We start from the raw sequence: 22490 nt of genomic DNA on the forward strand, positions 1-22490 counted from the left end.
GGTGAATGGTCTGTAATTAAACACATCTGGAAAGATTGTTGTTCGTAAATTAAATTGCGGAGGTTCAAGCAGTCTATCAATAAATCTGTATACCATGCTGTAAACGTAGCCCACTGTCTGTAATTAAATACCCATAACATGCTGTAAACATAGCCCACTGTCTGTAATTAAATACCCATAACATGCTGTAAACGTAGCCCACAGTCTGTAATTAAATACCCATAACATGCTGTAAACGTAGCCCACTGTCTATAATTAAATACTCGTAATATAAAACAGACACAGCTCGTTGTCTGTAATTAAATACCCATAACATGCTGTAAACAGAGCCCACTGTCTGTAATTAAATACCCATAACATGCTGTAAATGTAGCCCACTGTCTATAATTAAATACTCGTAATATAAAACAGACACAGCTCGTTGTCTGTAATTAAATACCCATAACATGCTGTAAACACAGCCCGCTGTTTGTAATTAAATACCCATAACATGCTGTATACAGCCCGCTGTCTATAATTAAATATCCATAACATGCTGTATACAGCCCGCTGTCTGTAATTAAATACCCATAACATGCTGTATACAGCCCGCTGTCTGTTACTAAATACCCATAACATGCTGTAAACAGTCTGCTGTCTGTGATTAAATACCTATAACATGTTGTATACAACCCGCTGTCTGTAATTAAATACCTATAACATGCTGTAAACACAGCCCACTGTCTGTAATTAAATTCCTGTTCATTTGCATCCTCCTCCCTCTGTCGAGATTCCCAGTTCAGCTTCCAGGTCTTGACCACTTCAGTATGGAGACCATAAGAACATAAGAAAGGAGGCCATTTGGCCCATCAAGCTCGTTCGGGGAGAACTTAACTAATAGCTCAGACTTGTTAAAATCTTATGTAGGTCTGATTTAAAGGAACCCAGGGTTTTAGCTTGCGCTACACTAGCAGGAAGACTATACCATACTCTAACTACACGCTGTGTAAAGAAGTGCTTCCTCAAATTCATATGGATGACATTCCTCAGGTAGTTTCATATCGAGCTTTTTACGTTATATTAATTCAAGTTTTCACTAGTCCGTTAAATAATTACTGTAATATAATGAACGGTCAAATGCCGTGGTTTTGTGGGATGCCATCAAGGTCTATTTTCAAATGTGACCTGATCCAATTTTAGAAATAATCATTTTTAAAATTCTTTGTATTGAAACATATGTTTTTTTTACGTCTGTTTGATCTGCTCACGACAGGATGCATCCTTAATTTGTAAATGTTAAACTTGTAGAAGGGAGTATACGACTTGCTGGTGCTCTACAGACCAAATGCTACAGTGGCACACGCTGTACCCCCCAATAAAACCAGGAAGGCGTGAGCTGCTCTCATCTTTATGGCCCAGATATTAAGCTGTTGCTGGATCCTGGATAAATCTCGGCTCTGCCTCGCAAAACAATTTTTTTATTCCGTTATGGTACATTTTACCTTAATAGGCAATAAGCGTATCACCAGCACAAGGCTAGAGGTGATGTTCTTATCAGGATTATCACTTATCAGATGATAAATCTACAGGAATTTGCCTGTGAAGCTGACAGAATTTCACCTGAACAGCAAAAACAAACTTTAATCCTTTACTTACATGTTTAAGGATTCCAAATGATTCATTGGCATCTTTTTGCATGCTTATTTGAAAATTTGAGAATAGCGATATTATATACAACGCTCCCGACGCCGTAATTGTTATTCCATTTATAAGGATAATGTCGCCACCTGCTGGTTATTCCGAGGTCCGTAACTTGTGTAGTGTGGCAAAATATTTTGCGTGGTGTAATACTGCTGTAGCATGGAGAGATTTCATATCCAGGGGCCTTTCATTTGCCGATGAAACAGCCTGAATCCACGCAGGTGAAGAATGAACTACAAACGTAATAGCATTTATTTCCTGACCACTATGCAAATTATATTAAGCATAGTGATAAGAAAAACGGCAACAGGATAAAATAAAAATTTAGGTCTGAGGGCGACTCCTGTGGTCCTTGGGGGCATCCTGGTGTCCGCGGGCACCATGTTGGTGACCCCTGCCTTAGAACATATGCAAATTTGCAGTAACACAATGAAAAATAAACAAGAATTTCTTCTGCTATCCAAAAAGTTACTGATATCTAGTTGGATGGCTAGATGAACACAGCTTCAGTTCCCAAACCTCTCTGCAGGGGCACCTCCGTATTTGTTAAATTTCACCATCAGCTCACTTAATTAATTAACTTAATTAGTTAAATAAAACTTGATGAGGTATTTATTATGCAAACGAGGTGGGGTAGTGGTCGAGTAATAAAATGCTTTGGTCTTTTGAATGGTTGTTGCAAATACTTGGGTGGTTTTAGCAGAGGAGAGGTTTTGAAATGTCTAAGCTGACACACTTTGATATAAAATCATTATAGTTTTACATCAACATGAAGATGATTTAAACATTTTTTGACTGCCTAAAACATTGGCACAGTACTGTACATCACCTGAACCTTATATTTACCCATTTATTAACTTTTGTGTTGTGTAGTGTCTTGGCAGTTTGTCGAGATAGTTGAATAAAAACATGTTATGTGTTTGAAATAAGAAGGTTTACAGAACTGAAGTCAGAGTGGCAGTCATAGAAGTTTCCATAGAAGTTAAGGCTAATTGGTATTTCTTAGTTTCCTGTAGAATGAGTGTGTGTGTGTCTGTCTGTGTCTGTCTATCTATGTGTGTGTCTGTCTATCTATGTGTGTGTCTGTCTGTGTGTGTCTGTGTGTGTGTGCTTGCATATGTGTGTCTCTGTCTGTGTCTGTGTGCTTGCATATGTGTGTGTGTGTGTCTGTGTGTGTGTGCCCATCTGTCCTGCTAAAGACTGGCATCTTGTCTTGTGTGCACTTGTGAGCTGTTTAGCATAAGTTTCAGGTCTGGTAGCATAATTACATATTATGCAGTAAGTGGTTATGAAAAATCATTAGATAAATGTGTATATTTTTTTATTTCTGACTTGTAAAAAGGATAATGCTTCACATATTAACTGTTTTTGTAGTGCATAAAAATAAACATGCCAGCTCTTCACCCTAATTTGGGTTGTATCACTGCCTCCTTGTGGACAATTAAGTCAATACATTTATGCTTTGTATTTTCATCATTATAGCAAAATTGTCTAATAAGTATTATATTACCAATAAAACTGGTTATATAAGGTGCATACTACTTTATCTTACAGATTATTTCATTTCCATGAAGCATAGTCCTGTAACTGTCCTTAGAGCAGTAACACTGCTGTGTCTGGAATGATTATAACTGTAGCCCTTTGTAAGGCTGTGGCCCGTGATGGATCTCTGACATGGTGAAGGACTCAGTCATCTCCTCCACACAGGCTCAGGAGGGCCTTCTGGTAATCGCCTTTGGTGTGGTCCTGGAAGGACAGGGAAACACAAGGCACAGGTCGAAGGTACAGTCACACTAGCGCTTCCCATTTACTTCCATTCGAGCTGCTTAACGCAGCAAGTAGAACATCCACTTCCGGTAGCTAAGCGAATTTGCACACCGTTTTCGCTCCATCTTCATTTCAGTAAACTTTGACCTGTAAATTAATACCGCTTAACCCATCCAGTTTCATAGCAGCAGAACGGAGAAGAACATCTTTGTGCTGTTATGACAAGAAATTACTCGTGCATTTTACCACTGATGGTTTGCATACCAATTAAGACAGAACTATTAATAACACATCACTAGCTAGCATGCTAGTGATGTGTTTTACCATAAAATCAACGTTTATGAAAAATCAACAATTTAAAAAATTCACTACATGAAAATACTGCAGTCCACCTTATTACCCAGTCACGCTCATTTTCATTCAATTCTACAAAGACACCTGATAATTTTTGCTCTAGGCTTGACCTTAAAATATGACCTTCTAATTTTGTTACCAACTCTATAAAGGGCATTCCCATTGATTTAAGATGTATACATTACAGCAACCTGTGGCCTTCCCATCCATCCATCCATTTTCCAAACCACTTATCCTACTGGGTCACGGGGGGTCCGGAGCCTATCCCGGAAGCAATGGGCATGAGGCAGGGAACAACCGAGGATGGGGGGCCAGCCCATCGCAGGGCACACTCACACACCATTCACTCACACACGCACACCTACGGGCAATTTAGCAAGTCCAATTAGCCTCAGCATGTTTTTGGACTGTGGGGGGGAAACCGGAGTACTCGGAGGAAACCCCACGACGACATGGGGAGAACATGCAAATTACGCACACATGTAACCCAGGCGGAGACTCGAACCCGGGTCCCAGAGGTGTGAGGCAACAGTGCTAACTACTGCACCACCATGCCCCTGTGGCCTTCCCATTGGGGAGAATTTAAGCCTAGCCATGCCAGTGTTACAGCTGGCATGACCTGCTCTGGAACATGACACTTACAGTGATGGTCTGGTACAGCGACTTGCTCTGCTGCTTCTTGAACTCTGTGCGAATCTTCATGAGGTCTACTTCACAACGTGACACCATGATGCGAGTCACCACCTTCTCCTTAGCTCCTTTGCTCTGTAGCAAGATAGACATCTGGTCTAGGATATTTGCAATGTGAAACCTGTGAGCTGAAGGCCATGAGTGGGACAGAGACTGCCAGCAATCAGCTAGTGCTTCCAAAGATATGAAATTGACCAGACCCCAGACCTAACACCAAACAACAAGAAAATAAACATACCACATACACTATATTGCCAAAAGTATTGGGACAGATCATTGAATTGTTATAATTACTTCCATGGATGCAGGTCTATAAAATCAAGCACCTAGGCATGTAGACTGCTTCTACAAACATTTGTGAAAGAATGGGTCGCTCTTAGGAGCTCAGTCAATTCAAGCATAGTGCTGTGATAGAATGTCACCTGTTTGTGAAATTTCCTCACTGTTAAATATTTCACAGTTAAGTGTTAGTGGAATTATAACAAAGTGGAAGCAATTGGGAACAACAGCAACTCAGTCATGAAGGGGTGACACAGAGTGGGGACAACGCATGCTGAGGCGCACAGTGTGCAGAAGTCAATAGCTACAGACCTCCAGCCGTCAAATGTGGCCTTCAGATTAGATCAAGAACAGTGCATAGAGAACTTCATAGAATGGGTTTCTATGACTGAGCAGCTGCATCCAAACCTTATGTCACCAAGTGCAATGCAAAGCGTCGGATGCAGTGGTGTAAACCATTCCACCACTGGACTGAATCACGCTTCTCTGTCTGGCAATGCGATTGACAAGTCTGGGTTTGGCAGTTGCCATGAGAACGGTTCTTGCCTGATTGCATTGTGCCAAGTGTAAAGTTTGGTGGGGGGGGGGGGGATTTTGGTGTGGGGTTATTGTTCAGGGGCTGGGATTGGCCCCTTAGTTCCAGTGAAAGGAACTCTTAATGCTGCAGCATTCAAAGCCATTTTTGACAATTTCATGCTCCCAACTTTATGAGAAGTTTGAGGACGGTCCCTTCCTGTTCCCACATCACTGCGCACCAGTGCATGTCTGTGTAAAGACAGATGTCCCAATATTTTTGGCAATACAGTGTATATTAAAAGTACCAATCAATTATTTAAATAGCCTTAAAACTCCTTAAAGATCCAAAAGTAATTTTTGCAGGAAATGTTTTTGGGATAAACAAGAACATAGAATTAAGTAAAGACCAGTTTCACCATTTCGTTTAGCTGAAAGTCTTCTGACACATACAGAAGAAGGTTGTCCATTAGCATTTTTTAAAAATGAATATTGAGCTATTAAGTTGACACTCACCTTCATGGCTTCAGCAAGTCTGTTGGCGAAGTACAACTGTTTGTTTTCGAAACAGGCAACTGTAATGAGATACAGAGGGAACCTTTAGTCCTTGGATACACTAATCGGTGTGGTTATTGTCCTAAGGCTATTTCTGTGTCTTTGTGCTCACAGAAGTACTTTGGGAGTCTTTGAAATTAAACATTTAATTTTTATTTCATATGCCACTACCCTTAACAGGAGATGGTGATGTATTAGTTACTACTAGCTACAGTGGAGCTTACAGCTTCATTCAACACTACTGAATGTGACTTTTGTTTGATAATAGTTTGCAGGGGTCGGCACAGCTAACTGAAAACTTAGCTTTGGTAACCACTATAATCTGCTAACGCCAATGTTTAGCTCGATAACGCTAAACCAATAAACAACTAAAATATATAGCGGAAGCTAATGATAACAGCCAACTTTTATTAAATGAATTTTTGCCTCTAAAATCCTTAAAAACACACCTAGAGAGCTATAATTTTATCGTGTTTAACACTGCAGTACTTCAGTCCCATCTGTTGGACTAGAGTTAACACCCAACTAGAGATTTCAGCCAACAGTGTGCTTAGTTGACTGTTGCAGATGCACTCACAACAGACTAGGAACAAGTCTGTATAGTTTTTGGGTTTTCAAACGTTTTTCATCATTAAACTTCACTCACTTTACCTGTGAAAAAATGTTAGTGGATTTACAGCTTAGAGGAGCTAATTGGTCTAATAATGGTTTTCAAATTTACACAAATCCATTAATGTAAAAGTTTGCTTCGCTAATTAGCAGAACCCTGTCCAGCTATTTTGGGATCCATCCCAGAGTAAAGGAAATTTAGGTTGAGAACTCAGTTCAATTTTTAAATTAAAACTACTACAACCAGAATGATTACTTTAGCACTATCAATGGACCCAAAATAGACCTTTTGAGGCTAAGGAAGGCTGACTTCAACTCTTTAAATGAAGTGATCATGCTTTACTGATGCCCTTGGGGAAATTCTCTTTTTGCGTATCCCATCCTGCTCCCCAGAGATGAGAGAAAGCTTGACAGCGAAGGGCAGCTGCCCGTAGCAGCCCCCAGGAGTTAAGGCCCTCGCGTATGAGCCCACACATGCCAAAGCCCGGCTTGAACCTGATCTCTCTCTTTGCTCTTCAGCACAGAGGCTTAACCAACTGATCCACAAAGAAGGGCAACCAACAAGCTATCTATGCTCTTTAAGCACCTCATAACACATTCACATGAGATAACTACAGGATGACCGCTTCTTATCCCGATTCCTTGATTTATTTCACGGTAAATTCTAAAGCTGTCTCTCATGTAACCGATTATCTGTTTTTAGTCTATTTATAATTTTTTTCTGTTGATTTTTCTTCTAACAATTTCACAGTTAGTAACTCAGTTAGTTCTCAAGTACAAGTCATGAACTGCAGGAAATACATGAACCCTGATTGATTAATGATGATTGATTAATGATGAACAAATATGGGATCAATATGTAACTAAGACTTAGTTAATGGTTAATTAATACATTAAGTAAGAGTTTACATGATTGGTGCCCCCCTCATGTAAATTGTTACTTAGATAGTTCACCTGGAAAGTGAAAACATGATTCCATAGAATCAAAATTTCATGTTGACATCCACAGGAAAATGGCACCTGTCCAGGGCAACCACCCATCTATTTTCTATACCCGCTTGTCCTATACAGGATTGTGGGGGTCTAGAGCCTATCCTGCAAGCTACGGGCACAAGGCAGGGAATAACCCAGGATGAGGTGCCAGGCCATCGCAGGGCACACCAACACATAACAATTAATCTCAGCATGTTTTTGGACTGTGAGGGGAAGCTGGACAACAAGGAGGAAATCCCATGACAATGTGTGGAGAACATGCAAACTCCACATAGACTGAGGCTGGAACCTCAGCCCCAGTGGTACGAGGTGACAGTGCTAACCACTGCACCGCCACAGTGCTCCCCAGTATAACCAAGACCAGGAATTCTTTGCGGCATTCACTGCATATAATTGTGGATTTTCCAGAGGAAGGGGTGTTAAAATCACCAGCTTTGCAAAATGTAAATGTAAAGATGGCCATACCCAGTGTCAGGAAAGACTTTTCCAGATCCCCTTTGACCTCCTTACAGATGCTTTCCTGCATGTCATAAGGGCTGTAGCTCTTGTACCTGTCAAACACTAGGTGGGGGAGAGAAATAGTTATATTTTAATCAGCCGGCCAATCACAGGAGCTTCCCCTCTGAAAACAGGGTATTTTTAGATGGTATATTACATGGTATGTGGCACTAGGTCAAAGGTCTTCATAAGACGGACGACAGCTACACTCTCTGCATAACAAGTGTTTCTTCACTGGGGAGTAAGCCATTTGAGATACCTTTGCAAAGGTGTGGGACACTTCTCTGAGACATGATGGTGATCCACGTAGCAACGTCGGTTCCCTTCCTCTTAACACCTGCCTCATACAGCGCCTGGTCACAATAGAGCCCAGTGAGATCAAAAATAACTAGATACTGAGATGTTAGTCCAAAGACACACTGTGATTTGCACTATTGTCTTCTACTATAAGGGCTCAAGCTGACATCATTCACTCAGGCCGCTAACTTACTCTGGCATCCTGGTCAATCTTCGCATAGTCCACAATATTGCTAGGCTCCTCCCTATTAGCCTGTTGGCACATGGAAGAAGCACAATGACAATACAATCAAGGGAGCCAGTTTATCTTATCTGCATTGATGTCGTCGTGTCTGAACTTACTTGCACTAAAGCCAGCAGCAGTTTAGAAAAGTCCCCTGAGGTATCTCCAGCAATGTCCTTCTCTAGATCTTTCTTGAACACTGTAGAGACAGGGGTCGTTCAGATAATTTCTCAGCTTTGCCTTGTTCCTTTGAACGCACAAGGGCACTGTCAGGCACAGAGTATAAAACGGGCTCCCTCACTTACTTTCTTTGTAGACACGTTTAATTTCCACCAGCTCCTTATTACTGCGGGAACACACCATCTCGATTAAGGTTTCTTCATCGGTTCCCAGTCCCTACCAAGGAATAAAACTTAATAAGCTATGTGGTTTGCACAAATGCACAGCATTTAATAACGAGTGCATAAAATAGCATGCACCGCCTCCATATTTCTGAGCAGGATAAAAGTATGCTGAGGAAATTCATAACAGGAAGCTGTAAATTTTTACACATTCATAAAAAAAAAGCTAACAGAGCTGGCTGATAAATCTTTGTGATGTCTTCATGGATGAGAGTGATTTTTTTTCCATCCTTTTTATGTCAGTTGATAAATGAGTTTATTGTATAACCAAGTTGGGTTGTTGCTTGTATCTGCCCTTCAGTCTGTTTGTCAGGATATTTTAAGCAAAGTCCGACACGAATCCCAGGACAGCTGCTGAGCCCAAGTCTATTGAGTGTGAGATTGTGCTGCCAATGTTTCAAGCAGAGACAGAAGAAATGCTCTACTGACCTTCATGGAGGCTTTGATTTCAGAGGCGTCGTACTGCGCCGTGCTTTTCATCAGACCCAGGATGAGGGTCTCCAGAGAGCCCTTCAGAGAGCCCTTCAGGGCTGTGATCATGTCCTGGGGAACAAGCCCATGTGTTTATGCACTGCCCATAGTGACCATGTGCATTTTCCACAGCATGTGTAATCAATCCAAGGCATTAAACAAGCCTTCGGATGGCTTCTGTTTCAATATTCCGTATTTTAACTTCTGTGGCATTTTATTTATTTCATTTTACGGTTCAGCGCTTTGTGACGTCCCAGTGAAAAGCGCTTTATAAATAAACTTTACCTACTTACTACTTGACAAATGCAATCAACTGAGTCTTGGCGCTAGCCCATAAAATTGCATATTTATTGATCTGGTTTGAAGTATCCTGACCTTCTTTGCCCTCCTTTCGTACGAGAAAGCAATGTCTCGCCTCTGGGAGTAACTGCGCTTGGTGAGGATATTAATGATGGTCTGCTCATCCACACCTGAGAACGATGCAGGAGGTCAGATTTCCAAAATGGGAATGCAGAATCACAAACTAACAAGTAAATACACACACCACAATAACAATACATACAAGTCTATTATACATTTCCTTTTTGGGAATAATGTGTAGTTTAGACACGCACAAATTTTCGTTCCTTGGCTATAGCCTGTGACTGGGTCTGTCATTAGGCATATATTGACACAATTTGTCTATTTTAATTTGTAAATTGTGGTGCTTTGTTCCCTAATTAATGCATAAAAACGCATTCCCTAATTTGGAGAACTTTAGATGGATTAAATGTGTTAGCCGCATGGTACTTTGGAAACACAGAGGTCAGTATTTCTAGGCAGAAATGACACAGATTAGCTCTGTCCTTATCATCATTACCGCCTGTGGAACAGCAGGCTTCTCATCACCCTATGATGATAATTCACAGAACTGAACAGTTTCCAGGTAGACAGTAGAGTAAGTTTTGTGTTTGGGTTTGATGGAAGCCTTTTTCTTGGCAAGCGGCACTCATGCTCAAGCAGTCGTGGATGCATTTACCGTCCTCACCCATTTTACTTACCCTTGGTTTGGATGGCAGTCTCTATCCTAGCAGCATCCTTCTCAGGATCGAAGTCAGGTACAGGTACCACCGTGGGGTGTTTGGGGTCGTTATCCTGCCGTTTTCAAGACAGGAGGGAAAAAAAGCACGTCAAGGTCACGTGACGCACACTTGATGTTTTCGTGGTTCTGCTGCTTTACAAAACGTTACTTTTGTCTGTTTACCTGAAGAAATTGTGAAATTTCCATGTTTGTAACTGCAGATTTGCATGTGCTTGTCTATTTCATTGCTTATTTATTTATTCATTTATTTACGATTGCTTTTATCCAAAGTAACATACAATTGAGAACATAGGGTCAACCAATCCATAGGCCAACAGGGGACCTCACTCAAGGGCTGAACCATAACATCAGTCTGCTTACCCTGGGATTTGAACCCACGATCTTCTGATTATGGGCACAGTATTACAGCATGCAAGCAGTATTTAAGTCCCATTTAGAATGAGGGATACAGTGTTTTGCTGGTCAGATAAAACGGTAATGAGTAGGTTTTTCTCCCGTAACCCCATAAGGAACTTCAAACTGCACAGGGCCTGCTGCTACTATCTCATGATTTTAAGCCTTAAAATGAGTGTTAAGCTCACAAATAATTGCTTAATGTATTACTATGAATTTACTTAAATATTACATATCACAAGAATATGTCATATTTGACACCTCAACGTACAATCAGTTTCACAATAAATTTATAGTAGCTACATGAAAATAAATCAAGTATATAATGCCCACACAAGTAGATAATGAATTAAACATTTAATATATGTCAAAAAATAACTGCAATAATCTTGTCTTTGCAGTCTATATGCTGTTAGATAAGTATGTGACTTACCCCGAACACATCAAGGGTCAACTGTCCCAAGAACTCAGCTACGAGTGCCATGTTGAATGTCCTGTTAAAGACACAAATATATATTTCTAGTCTAAGTCTCTTGAGATAAACCATAAGCTCTGCAGCGTCCTGTAAAAATATGACAATATGGGCGTTCACACCGTTTAAACATCAGCTGTCTTTACTAGTGTATGCAGGGAAGGCCCCTCAATTTCAAGTATTCCCTGGCAATGTGTAATTTTTATTACCTAGCAACTGCAAGATAAAGACAGACAGCCACAATACACAGAAAACTCTCCCCCGAGTGTTACTGTAGCTGCTTCACATACCATCAGTTACTTAATACTGGTCATGGCTTTTGCCACAGACTAACAAATTGTTTCTAACATCTTCCGACCTTGTCCGCCCTCTTCTTAAAATTGTTTCCAAGCCTTTCATTCCTTAGTAACGGTTGTGGTGATAAAGCCACTATTTCATTTGTTTAGGAATGACTCAATTTCCGTGGCATTTACCCAACTGGCACTAATGCTCAGCTAATTTGGTAATGAAACATGGAAAATTCCACAGACCGACAAAGCATTACGCAGTAAAAAGTTCTAGGGAAAGCTCTGCGTGAAAAAGAATTATGTTTTTGCAGAGTACAGAAGACTTCTTTTAACACTTAAAATTGTTGTTTCACTATTTCTTTTTAATTGATGTTTGATGATTGATCAGTTTGACATATTTTTTCATAAGCAGCTTATGATCAACAAAAGAACATATAACTTCTAAGAACATATAAGAACATATCACATGACTTTTCTGTGAAATGATGTAGCATGATCACAGGCGAAACATAAGGAAAGCTGGAACTAGTGGACAATAGTATTGTGCTACGAATAAAATCATAACTGAAGTGAACTGCAGTCTCTTAACAGAAACACTGTTTTAGACACATTCATGTTACTTATAAATGCCTGACTGCAAGTAAAAAGAATCTCTGCACATATAAGAATTAGCATATAACATGTTTATGAAATATTGCTGAACCCACATCCTCTATTAATTGCAATTAAAAATTGCATTAAAAATATTTTCAGATAAACACTTTAAAAAGTTGTTGTGATAAATAGCCATGATCCATATTGTATGTGATAACAGACTAAAGCTAATTCTGCTCTTACTTTATTGCCAAAGCACTGTGTGAGGGCTGAAATACACGGAGCAGAACTTACCTTAGTGATCTGGGCTGGTGAGGTTTCACACAGTGTCTGTAGCTATGTCGTGCCGCTGGGTGTGGTGTTTAAATACCGTATCACTCAGTGCGCTGAGCCTCAGGCCCTGCCCCCGACATCTGCCCACTCTCACCGCGCTCTCTGATCCCCGCCTAAGCAGAACCTCTTCTCCAACACTGGTCATTAGCGAAGTCATCAATCCTTATAAGAAATCCACATTGGTCAAAAAGAGCTGAGTGGAAGTCTCTGAAATCAAGGGGGACTATTTCTCCAGGCTTAATAGATTGACTGGATTTTTATTAACGTTTTTAGACTGAAAGGCAGCAAATACATGATGCGTGAGACCTCTGTATGTACGTAGTGCGAAAGTGCCTCTTAATGGTTGGGAATAACTGATTCTTTAGCTGGATTTGCTAGCATTTTCTCTGTAATATTATCATTTATTGTTTCATGGATGGTAAGGTCGCATTTCTTTCCTCATGCCTCTGTGATTTAGCTTCTTACCTAAAATTTTTATACAAAGATATTTACATTAGTTGTATACATAGATATTTTGCATAGCCATGCATCTTGTATCTGCTTATCCTGCTCAGGGTCTGGAGCCTATGCCAGACACAAGGGCACAAGGCTGGGGTATCCCCGGGGCACGATGCCAGTCTATCACAGAGAACATACACAAAGGCACAGTATTAGATCTCTAAGGGAGGCTTTTACAGAATCTGAGACTCAAGGTTTATGGGGTAAGATGAGGGACATAAAAACCTGCCAGTCTTTGAATTCCGAGTCCTGGCCTCCATATCCACTACCAGCTGCTTTATGGGATTATGCGGATGACACTTTTCACCTTGTGTGTTGTTCGTTGAAGAGGTGAGCCAAGAAGGTGTCGAAGAAACGTCTCCCTTTATTGCTGTGGCAGCACTGTTGAATAATCACTGACACTGTGAAAGTGTGCGAAAGGCAGTGTTGACGAAGGATTCAAGAGGAGTCGGTGTAAGCGACACTCGATTAAACGCAAGGATAACCTACAGACCTCCAATCATCTTCTACAGTGGGAGGCATTTCTCATTTCTTGCTGGATTTTAATGATTTTTGATGGTGCTTTCTCTGTTAATTATTGCATAATGCATGTGTACTTTGGGTATAATATTCTGAATGTGCTTTGAAGAGGAACAGCATGACCATCTTATTGGAGGGTAGCTGGTCTTTGTAGGAATTTATAGATTGAAACCCTGAGGTCAGATAGAAAGGTATAACAAAGAGAAGCATAACTATGTAATTTAACTCATTATACTATGTACAGATTGAAACTGTGGCCATTTTGTACTGAGTGTATAGTTTATATTATAATTAATCATAAACATATTTCCTGAAGAAAGAGACTTTGAAATAATAATGAGTTTTGAAATAAAGAGTTTTGTGTTTCATTTTAATCAATGAATTACTGTTAGCTGGCTAATTTAGGTGGATCACTTGAGCTTAAAAAGGCTCCACAACAGAACACGAGTCATCTAATTATTCACCTGCTTTCTCTTGAAAGACTGTAGTGCTGGTATCCTCTCCTACGTCTGTACTGCCAAGCCCTTTCCTGTACTTGAGAACAGGATATGGGAAAAACGATCACAAAGATCCCAAAGGCATCTTTAACACTCAAAACATAGGTTTAGGCCTATTGGTTTGAAGCAGTGAATTTGGCTGGTTGCCTACCCTACTTGAATAAAACAGCAAAAACATCAAACAAGATCAGCAGCAAGCCGCATAATATGATAAACACAGCAGGGGTGGCACAGGGTTCGAGTCTCTGCCATGGCTCCGTGTGTGGAGTTTGTATGGTATGTGAATGGTGTGTTTGCCCTGCAATAGGTTGGCGCCCCATCCTGGGTTATTCCCTGCCTTGTACCCTTAGGCTCCAGACTCCCTGTGACTCTGAATAGGACAAGTGGTTTTAAGAAAATGGAAGGATGGATGAAAGTAGTAGCACTTGGGACTGCTAATGGGAATGGAGTGGCTAGGGATCAGGAAGGAGGTCTTTGTAACCTTCCTGGAAGTGATGTGACATCATTATTCTACTTCATAATGCAGAGTGTCTGATATAATGTATAATACAGGGCAGTACAGAGTAGGCTATACAAACCAAAGAATGGGCTGCAGGCTGGTAAATCAGATAATTCTGAAAAATAATGGATTTTCTATATGATATACAAATATCTGATGGCAGCCAAGCAGTTGTATTACAATAATTTGGTTTCTCCAATGTATATCACATTTGCAGTCATGGTAACCCAGTTTGACTCAAACATTGCTCAATCCTGATTCCAGTTTTTCTCACAGTGACTCACAGGATGACTTTATCACGGTTAAGTGCTGTTTCACAAAGTCTGGCCCTACCCAAAGGTCAACTTTGACCTTTCTTTCATCACGGGAGCATACAATCACTCACTGGGCAACAATTAACATCCTTGGTTACTATGCTTAGAATCTGGTCTATCAGTCTTAGATAACCTGAAGTAAGTTTACCTCCATAGCTTACAAAACCGATCATATCATCATCTCCAAGTCCTGTTGCTAAAAACAATTTCACAATCACCTGAGCAGAAGACTTAAGCTCCTAGAGCCAGTGGCTCCATCTCGAATATTTTATGCTGTCCTGCTTTTGAGAAACTCATTCTTAATATCCATCCATCCATTTTCCAATCCACTTATCCTACTGGGTCATGGGGGGTCTGGAGCCTATCCTGGAAACAATGGGCACAAGGCAGGGAACAACCCAGGACGGGGGGCCAGCCCATCGCAGAGCACACTCACACACCATTCACTCACACATGCACACCTATGGGCAATTTAGTAACTCCAATTAGCTTCAGCATGTTTTTGGACTGTGGGGGGAAACCGGAGTACCCGGAGGAAACCCCACGACGACATGGGGAGAACATGCAAACTACACACACATGTGACCCAGGCAGAGACTCGAACCCGGGTCCCAGAGGTGTGAGGCAACAGTGCTAACCACTGCACCATCATGCCGCCCCACATTCCTAATATGACATGACCATAGGTATGACTTGAATAAAATGAAAAAAATATATATAATTTTTAATGTAATGTATAGGAATGATGGAATAACAATGCAAAGGAGGGCAATGAGAGCTAAAGGAGGCTGAACTGAAGATCTGGGACTTGTACACATCCAGGACAACTCAGGTCGTATTTATCTGGCGCTGCATGTGAAACGATAATGTAGGTCATCAAGATGAAACACTGAAACTGCCCAGATACACTTGCAAGGGAACGGTGGTATTTTCTTAGGAAATTAAATCCTCCTGAAAGTGTTGAAATAGCATAAATCCTTGCAGCACCTGAATGTCATAAATATAACTGCTGAGCCAGAGCTATTAGTTTGGTTCCTGGTGCAACAAACTACAAATAACTATGTTGAGGCAGCCAATAAATGGGCTGTAGCTAGTATTATTCATATCACGGCTACTTTTTTGGGAAATAAACGGGGCAGAAACAGACACTGTTCACCCTCTTCTCTGGGTTTTTGTTATTTTATTTTGATATTTGTAAAAATCTTATGATTAAATAAGTAACTGAAGCAACAGCTGAATAAAGTTCTGCACTCTAAAAGTTGGAAGCGTTTCCACAGTTTTCACCACTAGTGTTCTAAATTACTTTAAGATTTTAAAAGAGGAATACAAACTTAAAATAAATAAAATTTAGACAAAAAAAGCATCTTTTATTGCCACCCTACAAGCCTCCGCTGCTTTTATTCATTAACTTCTGCTCACTTGGTCTATAGCGGTTCCTACAGACCATGAAGCAACCATTGTAACACCAAGCCCATTGTTTTCTGAAAATAAATGATATAATCACTGATAAAGGCTCACATCATTCTACAACACGGGTGTCAAACTCCAGTCCTGGGGGGCCGGAACCCTGCACATTTTTGGGTTTACCCTCATTTAACACACCTGATTCAACTCCTTGATCCAATTATCACACAGCTCTTGAACTGAATCATTTGTGGTGGGACAGGGAAAGAACTAAGCTACACAGGGTTTCGGCCCCCCAGGACTACAGTTTGACGTCCCTGTTCTACAACTCATCCTGTCTGCCTTCCAGCTGGTCTTCTAAACAACACTTCGCAAAGTGCAGGTTTGTCTTTGTTAATGATCTCACCACATCTTCATTCCTGGTTGTGCCTCCCAAACTACAGTGTCGCCTCCCTGTGGCTCATTGCCCATTTTTCCTGCAGGCTTGACCTACAGTTACCCCATTTCACTATTTGCAATCTCCCATTAAGATAAAGGGAGATGGTCAGCCAGAGCTCACATGTGATACCAAACTATGCTATAGCGAACAGGAGTTGAAGGAGATCAATGGCGTCATTTGCCCATGAAGAAATAAATAAACGAGGGTGCGACCAATCACACACCATTCACCATGCAAACTCCACACATGTAGATATTGTGGCCATGTTATTAAAAAAGCCATGTTGAGGGGATTTGACCAGACCAAACCTCTTGAGAAATTGCTCTTTAGCAGTCCTTCAAATTTTGTACAAACAACGCTCAAGCCTGGAATATGTCAAAGGGCGGGCAGAACTACTTTGAAATCGTGCAGATCAGTGTTTCTCAAACTAGTCCTTGGGAGCCACCAAACAGTCCAGTTTTGCTCTCTCCCAATTCCCAGGGATTTGAGAGAGACTAAAAACGTGGGCCGGTGGTGCAGATAATGGACAAAGGTCACTCAGTAGAGGGGCTACAGCCATCCTGTCACTGAGTCTCCTTAAACGGGCCTTAATTTGTCTGACACAGAATTCAGTGGCAGGGTGAAAGGAGAGTTTTCCTTTAACTGTCTCAGTATTGGGGCTGGTACGATTAATACCCTCCCATACTGATGCAATCTGCAGGCTGAAGGCTTTGCATTCCTTTTGCATAGCTCTACTGCCGATCCTCCCTCTCTGTCCTTCTCATCACCTCTCGATTTTTTTACTGCCTTATACCATTGTCCAGGATCCCTGGCCTTAAGCTGCTCTACATCATTGAAATAGTATTGCTGTTTGGCACAGTTTACAGTTTTCTCAACCACCTTATGCAGTTTCTTGAATTCCACCGCAGCGTTGTTACAAAAAGGTAGTTTTTTTTCTATGCTATACTACAAGTAGTGACTCTACTTCTCTTATATAGATTTATTTTATCCATCATAGTCTGAAGAGTTGCACCATGGTCTCTAAAACTGAAATCCACAGCTGAAAACTCCTCCTGGACTCACTGCTGCAGTGCCATCTACTAATGTACTAATGTACTATGTACCACTGTTTCTCAGCCTGGTCTGCAGTGACCCCCGGATTGTTCACGTTCTTTCTGGGAGGCAGTAAAAACTGTATGGGGGGGGGGGGGGGGGTCCGTGAGGACTGGTTTGAGAAACATTGCTATACACACTTGTTAGGTGATTGAGCTGGTCAAAGAATTGACTAATGCTCAAAATCAACAATTGGAGGTAAAGCTGTAGAAGTGACTGGTTGAAGTGACAGAGCCAGTGTGATTGGTCTCTTTGTGCCCTGTGTCCCCACCCACTGAAGGCCAAACCAGGACTCACTTGTGGTACTCCTGCAACCTCTAGGCTTCCTTAAGACACCATGTGGTAAAAGTGGACCACTTCCTTTAGGTCAGTGTTTCCCAATCCGGTGCTCTGGGACCCACAGACAGTGCACGTTTTTGCTCCCTCCCAGCTCCCAGTGAATGTGGACTATCTGGCAGGGAGATGGGTGGAAGCAAAAACATGGACTGTGTGGGTCCCCAAAGACTGCGTTGGGAAACACTGCTTTACATGATTCCATATGTCTTGACAGACCGTAAGGATGTAATTAAATCCAGTAGCATCAAAAATGAAAGTGAACAAAAAAACGACAAAACACTGACAAACCACATGAACATAAATTAAAAGAAAGAAGACCAAAATGCAGCTGATAAAACGATAAAATTATAGCGATAAAGGCTACAAAGGAATAACAGTTATGAGCTTAGCTGTGCATATAATTGGTACAATCCCAGAAAGCAGTACTAATACATAAGGTGCCTTGATTCAGTGCTATATCCCATCACTATGTATTAGTATGTAGCTCATCTAAAAACACAGTCTATAATAAGAACTAGGAGTCAGCAAGACGGCTTCCTCCACTCAAGTACAGTTAAAATGTAGAATTTTGAAGCAATAAAACAGATGGATTGTTCAGGTCCAGAAATAATCCAGTCCAATATTTTTTGGACCCCGCTGTCTGAATTGTGTGTCGCTTGGATGAAAGCATCTGCTAAATAAATAAATGATAATGCAATGTAAGCCTTCATGAAGTCACCGCTGTCTGGAAATGCAGTTTATTATTATGTTTGCTCAGTGAGTCAGCTGTGAGGAGTCGCAGTATGACTTGTGAAATCACTCACTCATTGGCACGATGAAGGTCAGGTGCCAACATGAAAATAATTTGATGCAACTAAAGAACAAAAGAGTCACCGGGGGGGGGGGGGGGGGGGGGGGCATGATCTGTGCTCTCTGACGCAAAAGGCAGAACCAGAAATATTGTGCAAATACTCACACAGTCTATGTGCTAAAGTCTTCAGATTCATTGTCACAGTGAGGTCACATGGCCCCATCATGACTCCACCTTCCTTGCTCTCCCGGTGATTCTCACACCAAGATGCCAGTTCTGCTGTCCAGCTCCTTTAAAGGAACAGCTTTCATTAAGGAACAGTGATACGCAGTGCAAAATGGTCCTAGGGATACCATTTGATTGGATGCAATGTCTTAACAAGTCTCTTCCACAGTCTCAGTACCATGTCTCACTCAGTATCATGTTCCTGGGTGTGTGTGGTATGAAAACAGAGAATTGAATCACTATAAAACAGTAAATACTACCTTTTATCTGGGGAGGGTCCGTTTGACTAGAGATAAACACCCTTCCTCTGACACACCTATCTATATCTGAGCATTCAGCAGGTCTGAGCCTAATGCCTTATATTACATCACTTCCTTTGAAATACTCTGTCTCTCAGTCCAGAGTTCAGTAGACAGGATGCACCACTTTGTGACTAGTATCAGAGATACAAACATCTAAGACAATGTTTTTCCTTTTATATATCTTTAGGAATTCATGCTGACAATGATCTGTAGGAATTTATACTGACAACAAGGCAAACCACAAGTTTATGTTTCCATTGTTACCCTGTGGTGATCCGCAGTGTATCATTTCAGCTCCAGTTAAAAGCAGAATGATATCATAGGATCTTACAAGCATTTCAGAAAATGACCACAAGCATTACCAATGGAAAATATTACTGAATAAAATTTAGATTTTGGACAAACAGTGAAATTCTGGATGGAGAACGGGTAGGGCTGATTGAAGTCTGAATCAGGAAACTTTGATGAATAAACAAATTTTGCAGTGTCTAAAATGATGAACCGTAGCACATTGAAACAAATTATCACAGGTGAGAGCCAAAGGAGAGACACTCATAGCTGAGATTTTTGCATCCCCTTTTTATGAAGGAGAGATGTTCTTCTCTCTCGGAGTGGGTTTATCTGAGAAGACAGACTCACTCATCTCACTGGAGTCAATCTCCCACATGGTGGAACATCTGCAGCTTTTCCAGAACATTCCTTAGTCCTGAGCTGCACTATGTTAAGGGCGGGGGGGGGGGGGGGGGGGGACACTACCGCAGTTGAGGGGGGCACACTGCCGCAGTTGAGGTTGCATCAAGGGCCATTAGAGTTAAAGTTACAGTGATGTCAGTGCTGGTGAATTTCAGCATGACTGGTTTCCTAAGCATCACATGGTAGTTCGGACTGGAAGGATAAAGCACAAATTTTGTCAGTATGGACGAGTATAATTCACCTCACCAGCGAGGTTTTCCACTAAAATTTTGTGAAGTACAGTTTGCACTCCTGTTGGACAATTAACCCCCTTAAAACCAATAATATTTACCTCTTTGGCAACTGGAACATCTTCAGTCAGCAAACGGCTGATGGTGTTACGAACAATACAAATATCTTAGCAAAGCTTACTGATGCTTTTTAATTAAACATGCATGAACTACATACAGACTGAATGGGCATTATTTTGTGTGTCTTTGCTTTATATACGAAACACGCAGTTGGCCTCAACTGTGTAGGAAAAATAGATAAAGTTGTAGACAAAAACGATTGCACACAATAATATATACAATTTTCTGTATATATAACAATATACAGCTTTTTCAAAATTTGCATTCATATCCAGATTTAGATCTTATTCCGCTTCTTCCAGCGTATATTAAAAGACTGGTCTGACAGAAACGGTTACTGCCCTGTACACATTAGCTTAAGTAAACCTAGAAACTATACAATTTGTATTTTGTACATTTAGTATGTTTACTTAATGAATTTATATTGACAGGGCTTTAGAAGCCCTAGAGAAACGTATAAATGACTAAATTATGTTCAAACACGTTATGTTAGATGAATAAGGAAATTTGCATAAGAATAATTAAAATAAATAGGCCATGATTTCAGTGTGATTTAATTAATCAAGAATTTTATGAGAGTGTAGCAGGAAGAATTAATAAATAAGCCCTGTGTTAAATTAAATTAATTAAGAGCTTTCTTCACACTCAGATTTCCAGCTGCTGCTGGTTACCTACCTGCCATTTCTCACTGGGCCAGTAATTAAAGGTCATTAACCAAATTACACGTGTAAAAGGCACACAGAAGGCCTCTGCTGGGGGAGGGGCTGTGACTAGCCATTCTATAATGCAGGGCTGTTCAAATCACGGTCCTCAAAGTTGGAGCACTGCTGATTTTCCAACCTTCATTTACCTGTGAGCCATGTGTGAAGCCTCTGGCCAATCAGAACCAGTAATTATTAAACTAACTACCTGGGAGAACTGAAAACAAGGCCTGGATTTGGAATGATGGTCCAAATTTGAAAAGCCCTGCTATAGAGTCATGGATGCATATTATGCCCATTTACTGTATCAGGGAAGACTCTCTGAAATGGCAGTTTAACATTTGAGATTGATTAATGTCTCAGTATCCTAACATTCAGTATAATGTCTCACTCAGTGTCCTCACGCTCTCCTGGAGCCGACACCTAATCGTGGTGGAGGGGTTTGCGTGTTCCAATGATCCCAGGAGTTAAGTTGCCTGGGGCTTTATGCCCCTGGTAGGGTCACCCAAGGCAAAGAGGTCCTGGGTGAGGAACCAGACTAAGACCCCCTATGATGACAAACAACATGGATTCATGGTTTCCCTTGCCTGGATGCGGGTCACTGGGGTTCCTCCCTGGAGCCAGACCTGGGGCTGGGGCTCAATGGCGAGTGCCTGGTGGCCAGGCCTGCACCCATGGGGCCTGGTCGGGCACAGCCTGAAGAAGGCACATGAGTCCCCCCCTCCAATGGGCTCACTGCCTGTAGGAGGGGCCAAAGGGGTCGGGTGCAGTATGAGTTGGGCAGTGGCCGAAGGCGGGGACCTTGGCGGATCCTCGGTTGCAGAACCTAAGCTCTAGGGACATGGAATGTAACCTCTCTGGTGGGGAAGGAGCCTGAGCTAGATCTGGAACCAGTCTCCTCGAAGGGGGCTGGACTCTCTTCCACTCTGGAGTTGCTCGTGGGGAGAGGCCCAGAGAAGGTGTGGGCATACTTAGTGAGGGATGTTGTCAAGCTGAAGAAGGAGTCTTATCTGGCCTTTTTAGCCTGTGGGCCTCCGGAGGCAGCTGATGAGTACCGGCGGGCCAATCGGGATGCGGCTTCGGCAGTCACTGAGGGAAAAACTCAGGTGTGGGAGGAGTTTGGTGAGGCCATGAAGAACGACTTCCGGATGGCTTCGAGGAGATTCTGGTCCACCATCCGGCGGCTCAGAGCGGGAAAGTAGTGCAGCATCAACACTGTTTATGATGGAGATGGGGCACTGCTGACCTCGGCTCGGGACGTTGTGGGTCGGTGGAAGGAATACTTCGAAGACCTCCTCAATCCCACCGACACGCCTTCCACTCAGGAAGCGTCTGGGGACT

General features: G+C 41.6%; 1 protein-coding gene across 1 annotated transcript; it reads right to left on the minus strand.

The window, feature by feature from the left end:
• Positions 1-2984: 2984 nt before the first annotated feature.
• On the minus strand, positions 2985-12554 carry LOC125706619 (annexin A2-B-like). The gene is made up of 13 exons (XM_048973369.1): positions 12452-12554; positions 11238-11298; positions 10371-10464; positions 9706-9800; positions 9289-9402; positions 8764-8854; positions 8578-8657; positions 8429-8488; positions 8198-8291; positions 7906-8001; positions 5800-5858; positions 4444-4566; positions 2985-3426 (listed from the first exon to the last, which is right to left on the minus strand). Exons 2-13 carry the CDS (start codon positions 11286-11288, stop codon positions 3367-3369), a joined length of 1017 nt encoding a protein of 338 aa, XP_048829326.1. The 5' UTR covers positions 11289-11298; positions 12452-12554; the 3' UTR covers positions 2985-3366.
• Between the last annotated feature and the right edge of the window lie 9936 nt (positions 12555-22490).

Source organism: Brienomyrus brachyistius, chromosome 13, assembly GCF_023856365.1.
Source record: "Brienomyrus brachyistius isolate T26 chromosome 13, BBRACH_0.4, whole genome shotgun sequence".
Taxonomy (NCBI): domain Eukaryota; kingdom Metazoa; phylum Chordata; class Actinopteri; order Osteoglossiformes; family Mormyridae; genus Brienomyrus; species Brienomyrus brachyistius.